The following is a 23,565-nucleotide window of genomic DNA, read 5'->3' on the forward strand; positions in this document are numbered from 1 at the left end:
AACCCGGCGCATCCACCAAAATTTATAATCCTTTCATTACTTGTTTGTTTAATGAATATTTCAAGTGCTATTTTAAAACATGTTTTATTTTCCAATTAATTATAGTGACACTGTTGTGTTAAATTTTACTGCTATTACAAGCAATAAAATTACGAGTATTTATGAATCAAAAGTTCAACTTAAAATGTTTTAAACCTAATTTGAGGGAAATTGTCAATAATTATGCTAATTTTTATTGCGTAATAAAACGAGCTTAATAATGTAAATGTATCGTATATTAGAGCCGTCTTACTTTACCATGTGTAGTATTAAATCATACCCAAACGAGTCGTCTTACTTAAGTCTCAGGAAAATAAATATCATTAAATTTAAAACGGCAAAAAGTATTTTGAAAGATGTGCTAAAGTAAACATTGGACATAAAAACAACGTAAATGAAAAAAAAAAAGAAAACAAGTCTAATTTTCACAACAGGATGAAATAAATTTTTAAATTTAAAAAATGTGAATAAACATATTGGAATATTGATTTTACTCCCTTAATTAATCTGTTTACTGTGCTTAAACAAGAGGCATCTAACCGTATTTAAATATTAACATCATGCAAGTAAAATGAATTATTTTGTCAGCTTTAACAAAACACCAAATTAGTCCTATTGAAATTGTCCCGGCGCATCCACCAAAACGCATAATCCTCCCATCTCTTGCCCATATATCCGGAAGCGTGAGGTTAAGCGTGACTAATTATTTTGGTATCAGGCTGAATCCCGTATTGATAAATTTCTATAAGAGGTGAGTTAGGGCATTGCTAGGCTATTATACCCAGCAGTGGACATTTCCCACAGGATTACGTTTACACGTGACACGTCCTCGTTACACCCTCCACCATCATTATTTAAATTTATTAATGGAGTTTGTCGCAAAAATTTGAATTACGTTGCAGAGGAGGGGAAAATATGAAGTTTTTTGAGTAAATTTTTGTAATTTTTGTCTTGAGGGTTGATTTTGGTAGCAATTTTTGCGCGTAACACGAGAAAGCTTTCCTGCGTCTAAACTCCGAACAAATAGAACGCTCAAGTGGCCATAATGACTGAGTACACAAAATCTGCATAGTTCGGCGTCCGCCTCTGCCGCCCGAATGGGGCATATGCCCGTCGCTATTGCCTCATTTGCAACCTGCAGGTCGACTCTCATTTCCATAGAATAACAACCGTTGGCGGTTTGTCGGCGAACGCAGCCACTGCTTTTGGTGCTTCATTAATATTGCATGCTGTTATGTATTTGTTGGCTGTGATGGGCCCGTGCACACTCCTCTCGTAAATAAAGCGAATTTCGAGTGTGGTCTGTCTCGCGAACACACCCATCATGCATATTCCGGGGTTTAACCGAAGCGGATCGTTAATCAACGACGGTGACGATTTTTTTCCATCGTGTCGATATTATAAAGAGAAGAAATTGCAACTTACCGGCATAGTTTGGCTCCCGTGTAAGCTATTAATGGCCGCCTGCGCTTCCTGATGCGAACTGTATTTCACGAAAGCGCAACCTATAAACATAGAAAATGACACCATAAATTAAAAATGTATCGCCGAAATATGCCTTATTAAAAGTAATTTTTTACGCTACGATACTCGAACACCGGGAGAATAATTTGTGCGCATCGATCAAAAATAGAAGTAAAATTTTACTCAATGTTCACAATTAATAAATTAATAAAAGTTATTTATAACGATTACCACAAAAAACTAAATAAAGTTGGGCTTACCTTAAGCACTAGAGGCTGATTTATGTAAGATGTCGGGTCTTGAGAAAATAAGATGCAATACATAATCTTACATGAATCAGACTGTAGATTTCAGTGACCACTTTTGTCAATTTTTTTAATTTTAAGCAGGAAAACATAATTAAAATTTGCATATAATTTGAAATGCTTTTTTTACAATACAATAACATCTTTTATTGTTTTTTTTAAATTTTTTTCATACAAAAAATATTTTTAACAGTTTTAGTAAGTATAGCACAAGTGCTATTCGAATTTTTTTTACATTGTTTAAAAATATTATTATTTTTATTTTAAAATCATTTAACGATTTACATACAAAGTGTCCGAAAAGTCGCGCACCTCCGTGACACTGCATCATCAGGCAGGTGCCCTAAACAACAAGATATACAGGGTGCGCCAGAACTCGCGCCCCAGAGAAAATTTTCAAGTAAGGTAAGATATCAGGAACACGAAAAAAATGTTTCAAAAATTCTATCTGTCAAAAAATTTTGACATATATTTTTGGACATTTGACATTTTTTTATGTCTATTTAATGATATTGATGATCTTGTATATGTTTTTTTACAATTATTTAGTAAAGGAACAAAAAAATTGCCAATCAAAGCCACAAATAACATTGAACAGAGGATACAGGATAGGATACAGCTTTCTTGTTTTCTCTTTTGATGGTCTATAGCAAAAAGACTTGAAAAATTATTTTTCCAACAGAAATAAATAGAGTCAAAATGCAAACTTTAAACCCTCATAACTTCGAAATTTTTATAGATAAAATTTTTTTAACATTTTTTCCATGTTCCTGGTATCTTACCTTATATGGCATTTTTTATTGGGACGCGAGTTCTGGCGCATCCTGTATAGAGTGTTTAAAAAATGCCGCACTAAAACTATGGTATGGTGTCTAGAATTATTTGGTGAGTGAGGGAAAAGTATTTTAAAAAATCTTGGTTTTTATTTTTCTGCACAGTGGGGGTTTTGTGTAAGAATCTTCAAACGTAGTTCTTCTAAATTATCAATAATTATGCAAAAATCGATGCGGCAACGTTTAAAGGTAACAATAAATTCAAGAATTGAATTATTCGATGGCAACTCTCTTGATTTTCTCAAAGTAGGTATACCCAGTTGCCAGATTTACCATAAAATAAACCTTCATCCACGTGCAAATGTAACATTGTTTAAATATTTGGCCCTCTCACCAAATGCTTCTAGACAGCGTACTATAGTTTTAGTGCGTCATTTTTTAAACCCCACTAGGTTAAAAAAAATCTATAAAAATTTTTAAGTATGAGAGTATAAATTTTACATTTTGACACTATTTCTGTTGAAAAAATAATTTTCCAAGTTATTTTACTACAGGCTATTGGAAGAGGAAACAAAAAAGCTGTATCCCCTAAACTGTAACTGTTTAGTGTAATTTGTGGCTTTTATTGGCAAAATTCTAGTACCTTTAGTGAATAGTTACAAAAACACATATTCAAGAATTAGAATTAGAATTTTTTAAACATTTTTTCAGTACTCTGAGGGACTACCCAATTACTCCCTTTCAAGGAAGTGTGCGACTTTCCGGAGATCCAGTATAAGTTTTTTGAATTAGATGAACAAAAATAAAAAAATAAATAAACAAAAACTTGTTCAAACTAGTTTTTACTAATGTCTTAGCCCTGCAAAATGTCTAAAATAAATCTCGTTAAAAATTGCAAGAAAACAGTTGGTTTTGCTTGGTTCCAGGCATGGGACTTTATAGTTTTAATACGGCAGATTAGTTTTTTTAGTTTTTAAGAATGTTTTTATATTGTTTAAAATGACTTTTATAATTTAAATATAAAAAATCATTTAATTACTCTCACAAGGGTTTGTTTGTAAGCTGAACGACAAGTAAAGGACATGCAAAACGGTTAAAAACTGTAAGAAAATAACCGTTTTTTTTAGTTTGAGTTTAAAAAGTTTGAGTTTAGTTTTAACTGCGACTCAAGCCTTTGGCTTACAAGAACAAGAAAACTCAAGTAATCCAAACAAACTGGTTTTAATCGGTTTCTTTATTTGATTTCTATTTTTCTATAAAGTTTTTTTCAGTCACAATTAATTTGGGTTTTTCTGACTCTTTTAATTCCTATAGAATAACTAGTTAAACTAATTTAGGTTTTGACATAAAACTAAAGAAACTTGTTTAAAGTGACTTTTTTCATTATTATTTTTAACCAAGTTTTCAACAATTCTAGTTAATTCTAGTACATAATGAATATAAATTAAAATTCAGTCAAAATTTTAAGTAGATAGTTGGTAAAGAATACAAATATAAAAGAACAAACATTATTTCAAACCAGATTTAAACAATTTCTAAAGCCTGAATTATTTATAACAGTGTAGCTGAACACAAATTTGTGTTTGTCACAAATTTTTTTTTTTTGGATTCCACAATTAAAAAAACTAGTTTCTTTTAGCAAAAAAGATAAAAATAGTTTAAATTGACTTTCAAAGGTCTGTAATATTCGAAACTTAAAGTGTACATAATGAAAAAAATGGAAAAACTGTTTTCAAGTTTGAGTTAATGAAATGTAATAACATTAGCTTACATAATAAGTTAATGTAACTGTCTGAAACGTTCTAAGAACAAAAAGTTGAATTTTGTTTTAACTAATTTGACATCGCACTTTTTTCTTTGCTTAAGTTGCCTAATCTATTCTCTAAGTTTTACTGATAAATGGAGTTAAGTCAACTATTCTTATTTCTGTAACATTATCTGTAATTTGTACTCATTAAACAGCACATATTTAGTTTTAGTTCTGAAAGCTCTTCAGGTTTCATGCAGAAATGCCGAAATTTATATTAGTTCTAGTTTTAACAAGTTCGCTATCTATAGGTACGTAATTCCGTAAAATGAATATTTAATGAACTGGTAAATGTTATAATAGACTAATTTAATTGCAACTTATACACGCTGAACAACAGTTCTACAACAGAACACATGTTGAAATTTTTATCAAATGTAATAAAACTAATCAGGAATATAATTCAGTGAGGCAAACATAAACTACATTAATTTAGTCGTAGCCATGTTATAATTGTAACTATTGAGACCGAACTTCATATTCCTCAACTTTCTCTCAATTTCAGTTAGTTAAAACTTGTTTGTACATCCATAACTCTAATTAATAATTCTACATTTCAGTTTCGTAAAAACCCATTTAACCACACCTTCTCTCAAAATAAATCGCGAAAATTCAATGCGCGCCTGTTGAAAATGCAAAAACCTAATCCGCTCTTCCCCCAACTTCCGAACAAATTCCAATAAAAACATGCCTCAGTTTTAACGGAAACTTATTGAATAATCAAACGCGCAACAATTCTTAACTTCGGGGAATTATATTCAAGGAATATTCTCCAAGCGTTTTTAGTCTCAATGAGAAATTTTTGACCGACTTTAATCAAAGTGAATAAAATTTTCAGGGTTTAATAAAGCAATCAAATATAATTAGTTACAAGATATTATCACACATATTGACACAAGCAAAATTCACTTCTTTTCTAAAGATATGAATATTTGCGTAAATAACAACTTTTCCCCGGAATTCATATCTTTTTTCTTTGTAAAACACGTTGTTTACAAAGTCGGTTTCACCTCGTCCATAGAGTTAAACACTCTCCTTTTCTTTTATTGCACGTATGTTGGCAAGGCAGGTATTTTATGAGCCCCAGTCCCTTTATATTGGAATTCCGTCGAGTGTATTTAGAGAGTGGGATCCTCGGAGCTGCAATTAATTGGCGATTTTCACGAAACAAAGACTTGATCTCGTTTTAGAAATTAATGCACGGTGCGGTGAGCTCGACACTAAAGACGGCCCGTGTTTTTAATTTCAGGGTAAAACACTTATATTTGTGGTGGCAACTCGGGTAGAAACTTATAGCGTAATAAATAAGAATTGTGTATTCCGGGGTTCGCTTTGGAAGAACGTCCGGAGCGTGAAATATTCCAGGGCCTTTGATGATATCACCGATCGAGAGGGATGCCGGGAAAGAAATGAAAACGTTTGCGGTACTGGCAATCATCACGGGCTTTGTGGGTGGAAAGGATTGGAATATTAGTGCACTGGAGGGGTAAACAGCGAATTCGGGGAGGAATCTCGACATACATACCAGAATAACTCGATACAAGGGTTGGTTTTAATTTAAAATTAACGAAAATTTGGAAAACTACACATTCAAGGCAAGAAACAAGAACAAGAACAAGAAAAAACTTACTCAAAAATGGTTAGTGAAACACTGAAAAATAAATGTTTACAATTTTATTGTTGTTTTATCTCGACATACATACCAGAATAACTCGATACAAGGGCTGGTTTTAATTTAAAATTAACTAAAATTTGAAAAACTACACATTCAAGACAAGAAACAAGAACAAGAACAAGAAAAAACTTACTCAAAAATGGTTAGTAAAACATTGAAAAATAAATGTTCTACAATTTTATTGTTGTTTTACGAAAATTATTTCACACTTGTAACTATGTGTTTAACAATTTATTTTTGTCTAGGCAATTAGTAGTTATATTTAATAAAATGTAAAAAAATGTTTAGAGTAAAAAATAATGTTTAGAACAAAAAATTATCAATGTAAAATGCAGATGAATAACAGGCGTTCCAAAACAGAATTATTTATTGTTCAACGATTTCAATTTTAGAATGAAAATACGGTCAAAAAATTATTTTGTTCAAAATATGATATTATATTTTTTTAGAAGAAACAAAGCAAAAAATAATAAGAAAATAAAGAATAAGAAAAGAATCGCTTTCTTTGAGTTCAAATACAAAAAGTAAAAACTGAGCTCCAGAATTGTAGTTTTTTTGGTTTTACTTGTTGGTAAAACAATTGAAGTCTAAAGTTTTTTCTTGTCTATTTATATGTTTTTTGTTTTGTTTTATGCAAGGTGTGTTAGAACTCCCCAGAGAAAAATTTCAAGTAAGCAACATGGAAAAAATGTTTAAAAAAAATTCTATCTGTCAAAAAAATTTGATATTTGACATTTTTTATGTCTACTTAATGATACTGATGATTTTGTATATTATTTTTTTTTATAAATATTTAGTAAAGATTTTATCAATAAAAGCCACAAATAACATTAAACAGAGTTACAATTTAGCATACAGTTTCCTTGTTAGCTTGTAGCAAAAAAATATTTTTCCAACATAAATAAATAAAGTCAAGTGCAAAATTTAAACTCTAATAACTTCAAAATAAGTAAGTCTGTTTTTAGTATTAATAGACGCCTAATTTAATAACTGTCAATTTTAGATCTTTAAGAGAAACATTTTAAATCGTTTCATTGAAAATAATAGTGTTTTTTTTGTCGTGAGGTTGCGGAGCCGTAGGAATAATAGTGTACATAACTCGCTGAAAAGTGTCTAACGCACTCGGCTGACGCCTCGTGTGCATAACACTCCCCACTTTGTTGCTCTCCGTGCTCGTTATGTAATATACTATTTCCATGTTCCTGGTAACTTATCTTATTTTTCTCTAGGGCGTGAGTTCTGGCGCACTTTGTATGTATCTTAAGTTTGCATAAAAATGTGCTCCCGCCTTGTATGTTGTTATATTCAGTCAAGTGAGAAAACATTTTAATGACGATTTTCAGTCTCGTATGATTTTTTGTCCATTTTATGTCAATTAAAATTAAAGTAGTAATTTTTTTAAATATTTATAAAAATTTTCGACATATTCCACCTGTCAATCAATTCGAAAACCTCCACAAAGCGTGAAATCATCGTTCTCCTCCTCGTCATTCCACCAAAATAGGGTGTTTGATTGAAGCCGCAAGCAAGTGATGCTGTGACCCTCGGGAGTGAAAAAACTGTCTAAATTTAAAAGTTCACACGACTGCCTGTCTCCGATACAAAGATCCGTTCTTTTAAATCGAAAGACACATTCTTTGGGAGATTCAGCGAAAGAACGTCGAAAAAACTTTCCAGGTGATGCGGTAATTCCTTAATTCGGCACAAACGCGAAAGGCACTCGTCTAGTAAATGGAAGAGATGAAGAAAAAGCCAACACAAAGAAATACACAAATCTGTTTCTGGCTCCTAGTAACGCTACCTTTGCCAACTTTGGCTTCTTTGTGGACTCCATCAAGCGGAAAAGAAATCCCACTTCGGTTGTTATTAACTTTCAGTATGTAGAAAAGTTGGGAAATGCAACTCTAGCTACTCTACCTGTCGCTCAACTACGCAAATTTAATACGTTTCACTACGACTCCACCAAAACGTTCTGCCTTTTGTTTGCTAAATACGAACTAACTCGAATGTTTCAATGTTTTTAAGTTTGCAATTCACACAATTTTCTACATAATCATTTATTTATTGTTTGTTGCAATATACATAATAGTAGAAAAAAATGCTTGAGTTTGGTTTCAAAATTAAATGAAACTTTTCGACTAAAAGTCACCCTAGCTCTGTTAATGGATTGAGTTTTTCCAGTAAATATAATGAAAAAATGCCCTTCAGCTCTCCGAGTTTCGTTAAATATAAAACATTTCATTCGTAAACGTAAACTTTTCATAAAATGTATTTACATTCCAAATATTCATTTAGAAGTTTTGAAATAGACATCAGTAAAGCATAAAAAATGAAAACATATATCTTATTTAAACAAAATTTTCTGAAATAATTCTAGCGTTTCAGATAGATTCTAATGTCTACATTTTCTCAATTCCTCTCTTAAATTAAATTTCATTAGTAGTGCTTATTTAAACAAAATTTTCTGAAATAATTCTAACGTTTCAGATAAATTCTAATGTCTACATTTTCTCAATTCCTCTCTTAAATTAAATTTCATTACTAGTGCTTTGAAATCCAACAATTTTTCTGAAACGAATTTCAACTTCAAAGATGATATTAAACTGACAAATGAGTTAATATAAAGACGCATATAAGAGTGAAAATATTGTCGGATCTGGAAAGATAGGGCGTAGGGTTTCATTTCTGATATCGCTTCTAACGTCCTGATATCGTAAAATGCAACTAAGAGTTTAATAAAAGTTTAATTAGGAATTTTCTCCATAACTTAAAATTAACTCAAATCTCATCCAGCTACTGTAACCTACTTTTGGAAGAAAGTAAATTAAACATCAACGGAAAATATAGGTGCTTATTTAGTCTCGGATTTTATTTACGATCTGGAAGCCAAACTGTGCCTCAGTTGAGGAAATTGTCTCTCAAATAATTAATTTTAAAGGGATTAGAAAAATTAGAAAAAAAAAACAAGATACTATGAGTCGTTCTGTACAGACAATTGTTAATTTTGTTGAGTCTTTCTCAGTAAAAAAACCTTTATTTTTTTGTGTTACGTTATTTGTTACTTAAGTTTCCTTGGGTCATTTTTCATGAAGCATCCTGTACCTAATTCCGTTTATATATTTGGCTGTGTCATTAATTTGTTTTGTGTTTTTTACTGTTAAATAAAAGTGTATTTTTTGTTTTCTTTTTTTAAAAACTATTTGTTGTTTTTTTGTATTTGTCTGTTTTAAACATTTAAATTAATAATTTATTCTATTTTTTGTCTTTGTTTTTTTTTTCGTTTTAAGTTAAAATTTTTTGTCACGTAATTCTCTGTGAGTCACCTTGTATATTTTTCTTAATTCCGTTGTATTTTGCATTTTGTTTTGTTGGATTTTGTTTTCATGAGTCTAATATCGTTTTGCGTACTTCGGTGCTAATTAATTTGTGTTTTTTTGGGTTTTAATTTTCTCTTTTGTTGGAACTACATGTCAAGAAGCGCGTTAATAAGAGGGTTTTCTATTCATAATTTGTGTGAAAATACGACTAGAATTAGTAGAGTCACAACTTATTCAATTTTCGTGGAGCGCTTGTAGTTTGAGTAAAATTAATTCTCTTTTTCAGCTGAAAGCTTTCAGACCTCACACTAACGCTGTGCAAGCGTGACATAGCTTTAAATTACTTCCGTAATAATTGAAGCTGTAACTGTCACTAATTAATTTTAATAAGTAACCTTGAAACTGGAAATGAAAAATGTTCAAGTCGCATTCTTGAATCTTGAGAATGTAATAACTCGTTCTTTAAATGTAAATTAATCCCTATTGGAAGTGTAATAAAATTTCAATTTGAAACGCTTTGATTTAGCAGAACGGTTTTGCTAATAAAAATCTTGGAAAGCTGACCCTAAATTCAAATTAATGGAATTTTAATAAAGAACAAAATAGGGGTATATTTCTATTTCTTGATAGAATTTCGATCTGAAAAAAATTTATCTAATGAAAATCCGTGGCCAATTACGAATCAGCGCTCTAACAGGATTTAGTAAAGTAATTAATGAAACTCTAATTAAATTTTATTCGACGAAAAGCGGAACCAAAGCCAATCCCCGCCTAAAAACGCAAACAGGATTTTTTTTTAAAATTATATGTTTTAATTAAACCGTACTTAGACTCAATTGCAGCTGCACTCGACAAATAATACCGAGTCTATCGATTTTCCCCCAAATTGAAAAAAATCTTGTCTAATAATGCCGTCGATCGGTTGCGCAAACTCGCCGCTGAAAACAAACCAAAAATTTAATATAAGCACCCCTCCGAATGGCGAAAACGGGCTAATTTGCATTTCGGAATGCGCTAACAAGACCTTAGCCGGGGGCTGTTCGAGGGCCTTTGTGCGGGGGCGGCGATGTCGCCCCACGATGCCCTCAGCTCACACTTTGTTCTCAAATCCTAATTACTAGAGGGCGAAAGCTGTAACACGCTATTTAGGTTTCATATCGCGTTCGCAGTGCCGCACTCGGTAATTTCCAACGATAACTGACTTGTTATTTGCTCACGTAATAACTAACTCTTATTTTCGGGGGAGTTACTACGAACTATTTCCACCAAAAGCGAATGGGAAATTGGCTGACCGATGCGACGAGTCGGCACAAAGCAATTCACATTTTTGGGAAAAATTCATTACTAACTTTGAAAGGTCAACTAAGCCATTTCTACCATTACATAAATTTTGAGAATTTTACCTAAAACTTTTCAGAAATTGAAAATTTGATATATTGGGTACACCCTGTATATTATTTATATTTTATTTATCCTTAAAAGATAGCTAATAAAAGTGTCTTCTACTTAATTTTGCGATTTTGCAATTTGAGTCGTGGAAGTTATTTTTCATAAAAATGTCTTTCGGGTCTGATGTTAATTTCAGAAACTGAGAAATTTGTTAATTATTTTTTTTATTTATCAAATTACAAAGCAAATGGACAAAAAAAACAAAAATTTTGGCAAACGTATATTTTGTTTGAAGGATTTTTTATTTAGAATTTTGTTTTGTTGTTGATTTTTGCTAATTTCTGTCACATTGAATAAGTTTAATTAACATAAAATTTTTGTCTCATATAACATATTTATGGTTCTAAACGCTTGTGTACTTTTTTTTTAATTTGAAAAAATAAGATTTATAACTCTGAACAGGAATATAATAGTAGATTACATGCCCCTGAGGGCTCAGATATCCACTCGAGAAGCGCAGTCTAGAGATTGGATAGAGCTCAAGGGGTAATAACATTTTCTCTGAGATTTGTATACTATACTATTATTTGTATTGTATTGATTTGTATACTATATTATTTGCAATCACATTTATTTAAATAATAAATTTTTCTTTCAGTTAAAATTGATTACTTAGGTAATACTTAAATTATTTTCCGACTAATGGGATGTAATGTCAAATTTTCCGACTTCCTGTTAACTTGGTTTAAAATTTTTTTATGAAATTTTTATTCTTACAAAACTTTTATTTTAATAATTATTTTTTTTATTGTTGATGTGATCACATTTAAAAAAATGATAGCTATCTTTGCTATCTGCTATGCTATCTTTAAAGAATTACAACCAAGTCGTGTATAGTATACCTACTATACACCACTGGACAGAAATGCTATTATTTCTTTGGTGCTTTATAGTCCTCACGAAAAATCCTGCATTTTTCTCTCTTTACGTATAATATACTATTATCGTTTTCTCAGACTTTGAAGTTTTGTAAATACACCGGGTTTGACAAAAATTGTTTTTACATTATTAAAACATCTGTTTTAGTTAATACAAACATGAACACCCTCGAAAATCAAAAAATTAAAATAATTTAAAAAAATATATAACATTTTTATTTATTTTTTTTAAATAGTAGACATTTTTTGAACAGTTTAATTTATAATACAAGCTAATACAAGCAACTTTTTCAAAAATTATAAAACTGGTCATAAAGTTTCTAATTAAAACAGTTTTCTTAGAAACCTCCTTGTCTTTGATTTTTCAAAGAGAAAGTGTGTTTTTAAGAACACATTAAGAACATTTTTTTATTACTTTCAAAAGTAGTAGAGAATTACAAAAGTTTTTAAAATAATAATAAAATATCCTACTATTAAATAATCTCATCAAATGTCACATCTGTATAACGAGCGCTTTGAAATTGAGTGCATCATATTTAGAAATAAAAAAGCTTAATAAAGTCACCAACTTTTTTTGAAGTCAAGTTTTTTGATTATTTTTTTTTATTGATAAGGTGCACTTTTCTGGTAATTTTAAGCTGTATAAAAATTGAAAATAAGAGCCAAAATGTGATTCGGAAAAATATTGGACTATTAAAATAGTTCATTATATTTTAAAATGATTTTTGGAAATTATAAAAAATTTCTTTTCTGTAAGTCCTAGGCCGGGATGAAATATTTAACTAACTATTACACAACAGCGTCGTTTATTAAATACAGTCTTTCCAATCTGAAGAAATCTGTTTTTTCGACAAAACTCTTATATACTTAAATATATAATTTTTTTTGGTTTAATTTTGAAGTATAAAAATATGGGCCAAGGCCTGGAGCCTGGTCAAAAATTTACTACATATACTTGTGCTTGTAGTGGTTGAGTAATTTATTTCTCGCAATGTTGTGATAAATTCGAATTTTTGTAGTTAAACATGAACAACATGACAGCCATTTGTTTCAGTATAAAAACGTGAATTGTAATCTGGTGCGAATCGAGTCGGAGCGCCACCAAGGAATGCAATTATGTTCATGTTGTCATCTCTTGTGAACTATTCCCGTATATCTGAATTAAAGTTGACAGTAATCATGAAAAGCAACGCATTCCAATTTTCCGCACGCCGAATAGGAAACGTGTTCAGCGTCCGTCGTAGAAATTACTCAAAAAACTAAAAAACGTTGATTACCTTTGCTAGCTCCGTCGGGTCCCCGAAGTATCGTGCACTCTTCTATAGTTCCAAAAGGCGCGAATAATTGTCTGACATCTTCTTCGGTTTGTTGCTTACTGAGCATACCCACGAACAGCTTTCGATCTGCGGTCGCAGAAAAACAAAGAAAAAGTTAGAAGGAGTCGAGCAGCTGCGAAACACATAAACATAACTAACGCAGGTGCAAGTCCATTGAAAATTCCGCTAATATCGACACTCAAGGTACGAGCTTAGGAGCTAGCGATCGATTTACTGGAACTAGTCATCGGGAAGGATCCGGGATGGGAGGATTATTAGAAAGAGTGGTGGAGCGTAATTGGATCAAAGTCGCTTCTAAATCAGGACGACCCATAAAGGATCATCAAAAACGCGCCTCTCTACCGACCCAGAGGTCATTATAGCCGAAAGGACTGCCTGCTAAGATAATGGACGGAACTTTGACGACTAATCGCTTTTTGCGACCGAGGCTAATGTGGAACATTGGAGAATTTGTACAAAGTTGCAACGAACTTCAGACTGTTTTATGATTTATGAGATTCTGCTAACATCCGACTTTGAATTTCATATACAAGACTGATTCGAAGCAGACAGAGAATTAGCATAATTGGAAAAAGAATGTTTGCATTTCATGTCCTACGCTACACTCATTCAAATCACTTTACAATCAATCTAAACTCAACCGAAGAAAAAACTCCTTTCACACTTTATTTTACTTGTGACTAGTTTTTGCTCTCACCATATATCCATTTGCTAAATTAAAAACATTTTCCATTTTATTTACTTTTCTATTGACTATTTACAAATTTCCGTTTCGTTGTTTACGGAATGGTGAATCCCAATTAATTAACTGTCCTAAATAAATATCGTGCAAAAAATCTGTTTTATTAAAAAATGAAAAAAATTAATGATTTTCCTGACTAAACAGTAATTGCTTTCTGATTCTGTGCTACCGTTCTCAATGGTGGTTATGTCAATGTCTGAAATATTCCACCAAACATTGCAGCAGTTCCCGTAGGGTTTGTTGTCACCCTACTAGTCTGCTTGTCGTTTCAAGTTTCAAGTTTAGTGACAAATTTAAATTCGTGGATGGTCATGAATAGTCGGAGTGAAAAGTCAAAATTTAGTAAAATTCTGTTTTGTCTAAAAAAATACGTCTTTAATCATTTTATGAATTAAAAATAACCAAAAACAAAAACGAAATTATTTATGTTTTAATAAAGATAAAAAATGTGATAACTTAGAATATTTAGCTTCGGTCAGTTGCTGTATTTCTACAGATGATTGTGTCTTTAAAAATATACAAAAGAATTTACTATTTTCATATCCATCTTATTTCATATCCAATAAATATTGTACAATAATGTTGGATGCCCACATTCTCTGAGTTCTGATTTTCTATTTTTGGTAAAAACTGTACATTTAAAAAAATATTTCTAAAGTTTTTTTATTTACTGAAATTGGGAAACGGTATTTCTAATAAGTAATAACCAATTTGCTTTTTTTATAATGATTACAAAAAATTGTTAAGAAAATACGTCAAAAGATTTCTGTGGGTGATTTTTTAAGTTAATATCAGAAAAAAAGTTTCTATGGACATACGAGTATGGTCCGGGAATGCTTCTAAACGGAGCTTTTTGAAAATGATGAGCAAAAGGTCTTTTTCATTTTTTTTTCAATTATCTCAATAAACGTTTGAGATAAATTTACAATAATTTACATTCGGAGTAATTTTTTGGCGTTAAATATGCAGGGTGATTCAAAAATGTCGACCAACTCTCGAATGGTGATAGAATCCTGTCAGCTAAGCATAAAAATTAATTTAAATTTTTGTTTCAAGCTGTTTTTTGAAAAAAAATAAAACTGTCAATTTTTATATTATAATGTAGGCATCTTAGTTTTTTTGTTTCCGATGTTGTTAGATTTAACTAATTTTCTAGTTTGTTAATGGTATATTACATAACGAGCACGGAAAGTGATAAATAACGCACAAGCGGGAAAGTTGCGCACGAGGCGATATCCGAGTGCAGGCAATACCACGAGTGCGTTAGACACTTTCCTGCAAGTTTTGTACACTATTTTTCCTACGACCATAAATATATTTTTTTTCATAATGATTTATTTTTTATAATGGATACAAAAATACGTTGAATAACGATTTATTTTTTATAATGGATACAAAAAAAAAATACGTTAAATGAAAAAAAAAACATTCGAGTGTGAATTGTGCGTTAGATTTCTAATACACAGTGCGAAAACAAATCGCACAGGTTTTCGACCTCGTACGATATTGCCAATTTTCGAGCATATGTAATTGTGTTATGATCTAGTTTCGTATATGGTCGTAGGAAAATGTTTTTTACATCATATATATATAACTAAATTTAACATTACATAATCGGAACTTCTAAAAACTTAATGTAAAATCTAATCTTTGAAAAGTTATATCTTGTAAAAAAAGCCTTAAACAATTTTTTGTCATGGGAACTTTTAACTCAGATGGATGTCCTTTATCACCACTCAAGAGGTGGTCCGATACTTTTGAATCGTTCTAGTACTATCAAAAAATTTGTGTCGTACTTCGAGGGGATGAGCCAAAAAACAAAAAAAAGCAAAAAATTTTGCTTTGGAAAACTTTTATGCAAATTTTTACTATATACTGGAATTTGTTAGTTGTCTCTTGTGTTGGTTTTTACGACCCACCGTTTTTGAAAAAACGATTTTTTTTTAACTATGTAGCGAAAGTAAGGTTTTTGTCAACCTTATATAAAAATTATATAAAAAAAATTATAGTGGGTTGCCATTAAAAAACAAAAGTTTTCGAAAAATTTTATTCTTAAGCAACATAACATTTTTATGTACTTTATTTTATTATTCGTCAATTAGTTTTTTCTAAAAATAAATGGTTTAAGCAAAAAACTTTTGCTTCCATATTGTCTATTCATCCTGTATAAGGTCGAGGAAGCTTTTTCGGACATAAGTCTACAAGAACTTTTTTTTCTACATTGACATATAACTTTTTTTCTAGACATCCTGTGTAAATCTTTATTTTCACTCTTTAGTCAAAACGTGAATTTTCATTTGCCTTGATATACGTTAATCTGAGTTGATTAAACTTTCAATAGTACTATTACTTCAAGCTTAAAAGTATTGTATTATGCACATTCAAAGACCTTTTGTTTAAGATTCTCTTTTAGTGATTATCATTTATTAGAATTGAACTCAACTTTAGTGGGCTGTAAAACGGAAATTAAGTTGCTCATTGAATTTTTAGCACAAGAATCATAAACCGTTTAAATACAAAATTTAATTGTAAGCATGTTATTTTATTTTTTGCTTGACTAGAATACTCATACATGATACATGTAAGAGGAAAAAATAACTGTAATAGACTAAATGAGATCTAAGGTGCTACTTCTAGCATCTAACTTTTTTTGCAAAATTCTGTTTTGTTTCTTCTGAGGTTGAGTTTAAACGCCAAGTGTATTTTTTTTTTAATTTGAAAAATCAAGATTTTTAATTCTGAAGAGAAATATAATAGTGCGAGGTGGAAAATATGTCGTTATCCCGAGGTAATAATAATATTTCCTCCGGGATTTGTAGATGTACTATTTTATTTGCAATCACATTTATTGAAATAATATTTTTTTCTATGTCTGTGATATTGTTGCTATGCAAATATATTTTTTTGTTTTTTGATAGGTTTGCAACTTTGGTAGTCTTTTGTAAATTACTTTCCGACTACGGGATGTAATGTCAAAATTTCCGCCTTTCTGTTAATTTTTATTTTTTATTGTTGCCATGATGGAATTTCAAAGAATGCTAGCTTTATACTATTTTTTTTTCAAAGAGATACAACCAACTCAAAAGTGCTACTTAATTTTTTTTTCAAAATTTTGTTGTTTCTTCTGGGGTTGAGTTTAGACGCTGTGTGTCCATAAGTTGCATTTCGTCCTTTCAGCTCTGTGGTAACATACATCAGCGACATAAAACAGAGGTGGGCTTGGAAATAGGCATATTTAGGGTACATGACAGTGCTCTGGTAGTTGCGTTGTAACATTACGCGGCGTACACTTACGATACTTACACAGGTGCGCCTATCGCGCACGGGTCCGGTGCAGCCCCTTCTTGGCAGAGTTTGAGGCCTTGGCCACGCGTGTGGAAGCGGCTGCACCTTGCAGTGTTTAAAAATAGTATATATAATAACGGAAGACATAGAAGTTTGCACTATACATTCAGAGGTATACACAACGTCTAGACATACATCGAACGAACGAGCTGACCATTGCTGCACAGGAACAACGCACTACAACAGTCTAATACGCACGACACTGTCACAACGCCACAACAAGGACAGGACGTGGTCTTACTTGACCGGGTCCGGGCGGGTCGGGAGCTAGCTATCTCCTCGTTACCTTGCCCCTACTTCCAGCAGACGCCGCCGCAGCTGATGTCGGCCGCCATCGCGAGCTCTGTAATCAGAACAGACCTAGCAGCGGCGTCCTGGTGCTATCGCCGCTCCCTCCACGAGGGACGGCTACCCTAATCTGCAATCTCTTTGCCGAAACAATAGAACACATCGTGCCCAAGTGCCAAAACCGAAAAGTTGGAAGCTGGAATCTCCCGCAAGGGGCAGTTTTGAGACCACTTTTTTGCAATTGGGGACAAAGTGACTGGTTTGGTTGTCTACAGTCTATTTTTTTTTTATTTGCTGGAGGGGGGCAGTGTAAACAGGGCCACCGCAAGAGGTTTCAACGCACACATTTGAATTTGGCACTCCCTTTTTTGTTATTAAAGTATGGGTATTCTTTTGTACCTATAAAAAATATATTCACAGAATTTTGTTAAGATTAAAAACTAAAGAGAATGTTTATTAAATGTGGTTATCAAGAAGTGTCAATAAATCAAAGTAATTAATTAAAAAGTATTTAAAATATTGTTTTCTAAAGTTGTAAATAATCAAATAAGTTTTACATTGAAAAACTGTACTTTCCTTAATTTCATACTACCTACAGTCCCGTTTAATCGAATTTGATAAAACCGAGAAGAGGACCAACGCTACGAAATAAAAATTCGGTTCAAGCGGAACAAAGAAATTATATATTTTTAAGCTTTTATTTGAATGATATTTTGTAAATTGAAATATTAGATTCTGAAGAAAATTTACACTTTTACAAGTACGCATCATTTATGTTGTTTAAAATATCAACTGAAATTGTGATGAAAACAACTAATACGATTTTGTAACAAAGGCATGTAAAGGAGTTTTATGGGTAGTAGCAGTATTCCAAGAATCATCTTCAAATATTTTTATCAGAGTATAAAAAAGTCTACAGATTGAAATTGTTTAACTGCATCTATTCTGCTAGAAAAAATTAAATTTATTGAAATAATTTGAAAAATTGATATAGTTTTATAGGAAACTTTAGTACTTGTCACTTGTCTCCGCCCTCCTAATTAGAGTACAAAAAAAGATCTTTTAGCTTTTTTTAGCTCCCATAGGAATCATTTCTGAACATAGGTCTTTACAATTTTTTTTCTTTTTTTGACGTAGAAAACCCGCCCCCAAAATCTTTCAACATTTTTTCCTGACATCCGGACCTCCAGTATAATGACTTTCTCCGCATATTGTGGTGTAGTTTGTTTTAAATTATGTTTATGTATTTTAATTTTTTTGTATCTTTTGTTGTTTAAGTAATTCATTTTTTTATGATTTTATTAAAATTTGTTGCTCGTCTGGGGCCCCCTGGATATGGCGCCCGCGTGCGCCGCACGCCCTGCACCCCCGCTTGTGGCGGCCCTGAGTGTAAATCAAGAACTCGATATGACTCCGTCTGTTTTTGACAATTGACAGCTTTTGACAGTTTGGTCCTAAGGTCAAAAATTAAAGGCAATTGTTATGATGATATAGAGGGTATAAATATTAGGCTCAAAACAGTTTTCTCCATAATAAAACGTCTTTCGAATTATTAATTGATCCACACACATAAAGAAAAAAACGGACTTTACACTGTTTAGACACACCAAACCAAAACCTTTGACAATTATGACCTAAAAATTTGCTGGTTAAGCTTCCCAAATTAGGATTTTCAGTTTGATGCCTATTTGACGATAACATCACAATTAATTACAGTCACCGCGATGTAATTTTTGAGTTGAATACTAGAGCGACAGAAGATATGAGGATTTCCAAGTTTCGTATTTTCTGTCTCTATATTATTCAGTGTTTACAATTTAATTTATTTCAGAATCACACGCCACGTTAACCAGAAATTTAATTGAAGACACGGAGTAACTAGGGTAAAATCTAGAATCCTGACTGATCGAATCGTGCGTCATGCGTTTTCTAAATATTTCTTAACATTAACTTATTTCAAATATTTTGAGTATTTTGATGTAAACTCTAATGGAGATCGAAAAATTTTTTTGCTAGATTCTAAAAAAGTCAGAAAAATGTACACCATTTGGAAGTAAGGAACTAAGATATTATTCCAGAATGTGCAAAATCTCTTTCGAAATTGTCGAAATATGTTAGCAAACGATATATTTTTTGAAAAAAAATGTTAAGAACACTAAAATTAAGGTACTTTTTTTAATTCTTCAATTTTTTTAGAATAATCTTTTAAATGGTTATAGGAACAGTTAAGAGAAAAAAGATTTGTGTTATGTAAGAATGCAAAAAGCAATTTCTATAAAAAAATTAAATTAAATTAAAGTTTATTTTGATGACATTGATGATGGCATATTTTACGCCAAAACGTTCTTAAATGTAATTTGTAGTAATTGTTTTAAATAAAGTATTTGGAAGCCATAACTGGATTGAATGAAATTTACCAAATTGGTATAAAATATAAAAAAACACTATACAAAAAATTTAAGTCTCTGTTAAGAACAGTAAAAGTACAAATTCTTTGTAATATTTGAACACCGTAAGAAGTCAACAACTACAGGGTGATTTAAAAGTGTCAGATCAACTTTCGAATGGTGATAGAACTTTCAGCTAAGCATGAAAATGAATTTTTCAAGTCTTTTTTTATGAAAAAACAGAATTGTCTCTTTTCCAAATGTAGACATCTTAGCTCTTTTGTTTCCGATGTTGTTAGATTTAATTTATTGATAAATTTGCCAATTTGTTAAATGTTTTGTACATTATAAGACCCAAGTTGGATTTTCTTTTCAACAGGTTTTCAATGTGCAAGATTTACCGTTTCCGCAAATTAAATTCAAGAAAACATAATCTGAACGGTCAAAAAATTAACGCAGCATTTTTAAAAAGCTATATCTCGTGAAAAAAGGCTCAAACAATTTCGTGTCATGGGAACTTTTAACTCTGTTGAATGTCCTTTATTGCCACGCAAGAGATGGTCCGACACTTTTGAATCACCCTGTGAAAGTTTATGGAACTTTGATAAAGAAGATTTTTTCTACTTTTTCTGTTTCTAAACAAACTGTATTACAATATTATTAAACTTTTTGTTTACTTTTTTTAAATTTTAACACAAACAGAAAAACAGGAAAAAAGTATGTATGACATTTACTTTTAATCAGCATACAAAATGGCCTTCCTAGTAGGAACTTGCTACAGTCTGATATATTTTACACAAAATACCGTAAGATCAAAAATTATCTTCGTCAATTATCTTGATCTTATATGCTGACAAAATTTTGTAAAACAGGTTTCATTGTCAAATTTAATTTCAAAACATGTTATAAATGCTTAGAAAACATAGTAAACAGAAAGTAGAAAAATAAATTTTTCTCAAATAGCGTAAAAGCAAGCAAAACTTTTCTAAAATTGTAGATTTTTTTATCAATTAATTCATATTCAAAGTTTTGCTATTCGGAGTCATTGTTTTTCTACATTTTTACAAAGTTTTGTATTTTGTAAGTGTGGTGTACCAAAAAATTAATAAAACGCAGAAAGCAAATATTTTCGATTAAAAATTCTAAATTTTCTTTGGAATGCATATTTGTGTTCTTCAAACCAAATTTGATCTAAAAATTGTTTGCAAATACCTTATCGATCCCTCATTCCACTCGTCGGTGCAAATTCCCTCTAATTTGAAAAGCCCTATTCGTGGATTTATGCTCTTGACTAAAATCTAACGATACGGAAACTCCTCATGGTTTGCTGGATGGACTATTCAACGTAAATTTGGAAACTTGAGTAAAACGCTTGAGTTTGTCGGTTATACAATAAACATTTGTTTGTGTTTGCAATAGTGATGTTGCTGACAACGTTTAAAACCTCAAAGTAACTAGCAAAGAGCTGAAGCGTGCATCTTAAACCAATCGGTGTCTGTACCTCATTTTCATTGTCAAAGAGTTTGGAAGTTGGCAATTTAATTCTCTTCGCTTGATGATTAGGAGTTACGAAATTGCAATTACTTAATTAAAAGCTTTGGAAACGAGAGAAAATTAAGTAAGTTAATGATGGCCTTTGAAGCGTTGGAAAATTCTATTTGGAAAAATCGCGATGTGTGCTGACTGATGTTTCTCTTTGTCTGGTTTATGAACTTTCTATGTCTTCCAGTCGTTTGAATTGATAACCGATGTCTCCTGACTGGGCTATAAAAGTACTTTCTTCTTTTAACTTCCCATCCACCTTATCTGCTTTCCGCGTTGTGAGCTTTCTATTACGTCTTTCTTGAATGCTTAATTATGGGATCCCGAATTCGATTATCATCAAACATTCAAGGGGTCCCTCGGATCAATATTCGGAATTCATATTAGATGAGACAAGGGTTGCGACCACGTCAAACGTCTCGAATCGTGTAATATTTTTATTCGAAGTCTTTAACACTTGTCAAATCAGAATTCGAGCAACTCGAGTTGTTCTTATCTTGTTGAAAAATGACGATTGCGATGCAAAGGAGTGTTGGAGCGACACAATTCCGGTCTAAATAATGCCGTTCCTAAGATCGAAACAAATAATTAATCCTATCTCTTCGTAAAATCGGAGACAGCTATTTCCTCGCATAATTTAATTACATCTTTGAAAGGCTTGAGATAATCTCGTTTTACTGTTTTTGATGAGGGACTTTTATTTCGATAAAATTAGAACATGGCGGTGGGAGGACGAGGCGAGCATAGCGCGCCGAGTTTAATCAAAATCATTTACATTGTAACCAAAATTTATTGATTTACTCTTTACCACGAGGCTCGGCTTACAATAACAAAAACTAATTGGTTATTCAATCCAGAATCTCGATGTTGACGCTTGATCGATCTTTGCTTTGATAATATTCGTTTTTTTACCCTTGAAACGAACCAAAATTTACTTGTTTGAAGATGACAAAGAACGGGATGCTACTACTAACTTCATCGATTGCCAAAGCACAAATAATTACCATGCGAAATCAAATGTCGACACATGACTCGATGCAGACGCCCCACAAGGCACGTTCAATTAAACTTACTTTGAGAAGGGAAATAATTGCCATAATGTGCTACTTAATTGCGCCCCGGTATGAATTCGGAGTCGTTTACCTCGTACACGAGGCAATCATGAACGCAGAGGGAAAACCAAAAGCAAAATAAGGATAGTGCACCCATACAATGGGCTTTTTTAAGAGAAATAATTTCATATCGGGAGTGCACCCCTATACCCTGGAGAAATTTAACGTGTTTTTAAAATGAGGAGGATGCGTGACATGTGTGTGCCGCAGGGGCACCACAGGGACCGATTCTTTTTCATTCGGAAAAAAACTCGCTGTTTTAATTGATTTTGACATGGCTGGTGTTGATTTTTATGCAAAAACACAAGTATTGTTAACATAGTAAATTCTTTGTCAAAGTGTATTGAAGCAACACATAAAAGTAAAAAATTTATTATAAACTAATTAACAAATAAACTACTACCAAAATGTTTCTCGTCTCCATGAGATTTATTGCATTCAATAGTTTTGTTGTTTTTGCCAAATTTTAAAACTAACAAAGACAGAAAAAAAATATTTATAGAAGTCGAAAACAAGGTAGAATGGAATTATTATATCTTACCAAAACGTAATAGCACCAATGCTGTCACACCCGTGCAAAAATTAATTTAACCATATCTCTCGCACAATAGCAATTGTTTTTGTTGTTGAATTTTTGGACATGCTAAAAGTCAAAAACGGCAAAATGCGGTGACTAAGCAAAGATAGTAAACGAATCAAAAAAATATCGATCGCAATACTTTCATGGCTCAAAAAGGTCCAAAAGTGTCTAAATTTTACAATTAAAAAAACCTTAACTTACAGGGCCTTATATTTTGAATTTTTAATCTAACAGTTGTTGACATTTCCCGTAAATATTGCTCACACTTTCCAAGAAAATCTAACCAAAATTCTGTAAATGTCGACAAAATCTGATAGTGTGAGTTTCATATAATTTTTACTTTCTACACATTTTAGAAACCGGCAGGATTTGACATCAGTTTTTAGTAGTAAAACATAGAATACGATTAAGAATGTTAAAACAAATGAAGATACAAAATACATTTTTGGAAAAAAGATTTGTAAGTTACAGTATTTTAATAGTACTAGAAATACAAAAACATTTTTTTTTACAAAAGACTAGGAA

The 23,565-nt window shown here is 31.6% G+C and overlaps 1 protein-coding gene across 23 annotated transcripts in view; it reads right to left on the reverse strand.

The window, feature by feature from the left end:
* LOC123010289 (CUGBP Elav-like family member 4) overlaps positions 1-23,565 on the reverse strand; it is a 372,656-nt gene that overhangs the window by 28,908 nt on the left and 320,183 nt on the right. For 14 of the 23 annotated variants that reach the window (XM_044407045.1, XM_044407033.1, XM_044407034.1 and 11 more), the window contains 2 exons: positions 12,985-13,110; positions 1,465-1,544 (listed from right to left, as the gene is read on the reverse strand). In XM_044407045.1, the coding sequence (XP_044262980.1) occupies positions 1,465-1,544; positions 12,985-13,110 (206 nt within the window). Of the gene's footprint in view, positions 1-1,464; positions 1,545-12,984; positions 13,111-17,080; positions 17,242-17,266; positions 17,475-23,565 lie in introns of those variants that run through there. The other 9 variants (XM_044407048.1, XM_044407052.1, XM_044407053.1 and 6 more) reach the window with 5 other exon arrangements.

This window comes from Tribolium madens, unplaced genomic scaffold, assembly GCF_015345945.1.
Source record: "Tribolium madens isolate multiple individuals breed KSU strain unplaced genomic scaffold, Tmad_KSU_1.1 Scaffold_7;HRSCAF=85;Tcas5.2_LG10, whole genome shotgun sequence".
NCBI classification, from domain to species: Eukaryota; Metazoa; Arthropoda; class Insecta; order Coleoptera; family Tenebrionidae; genus Tribolium; species Tribolium madens.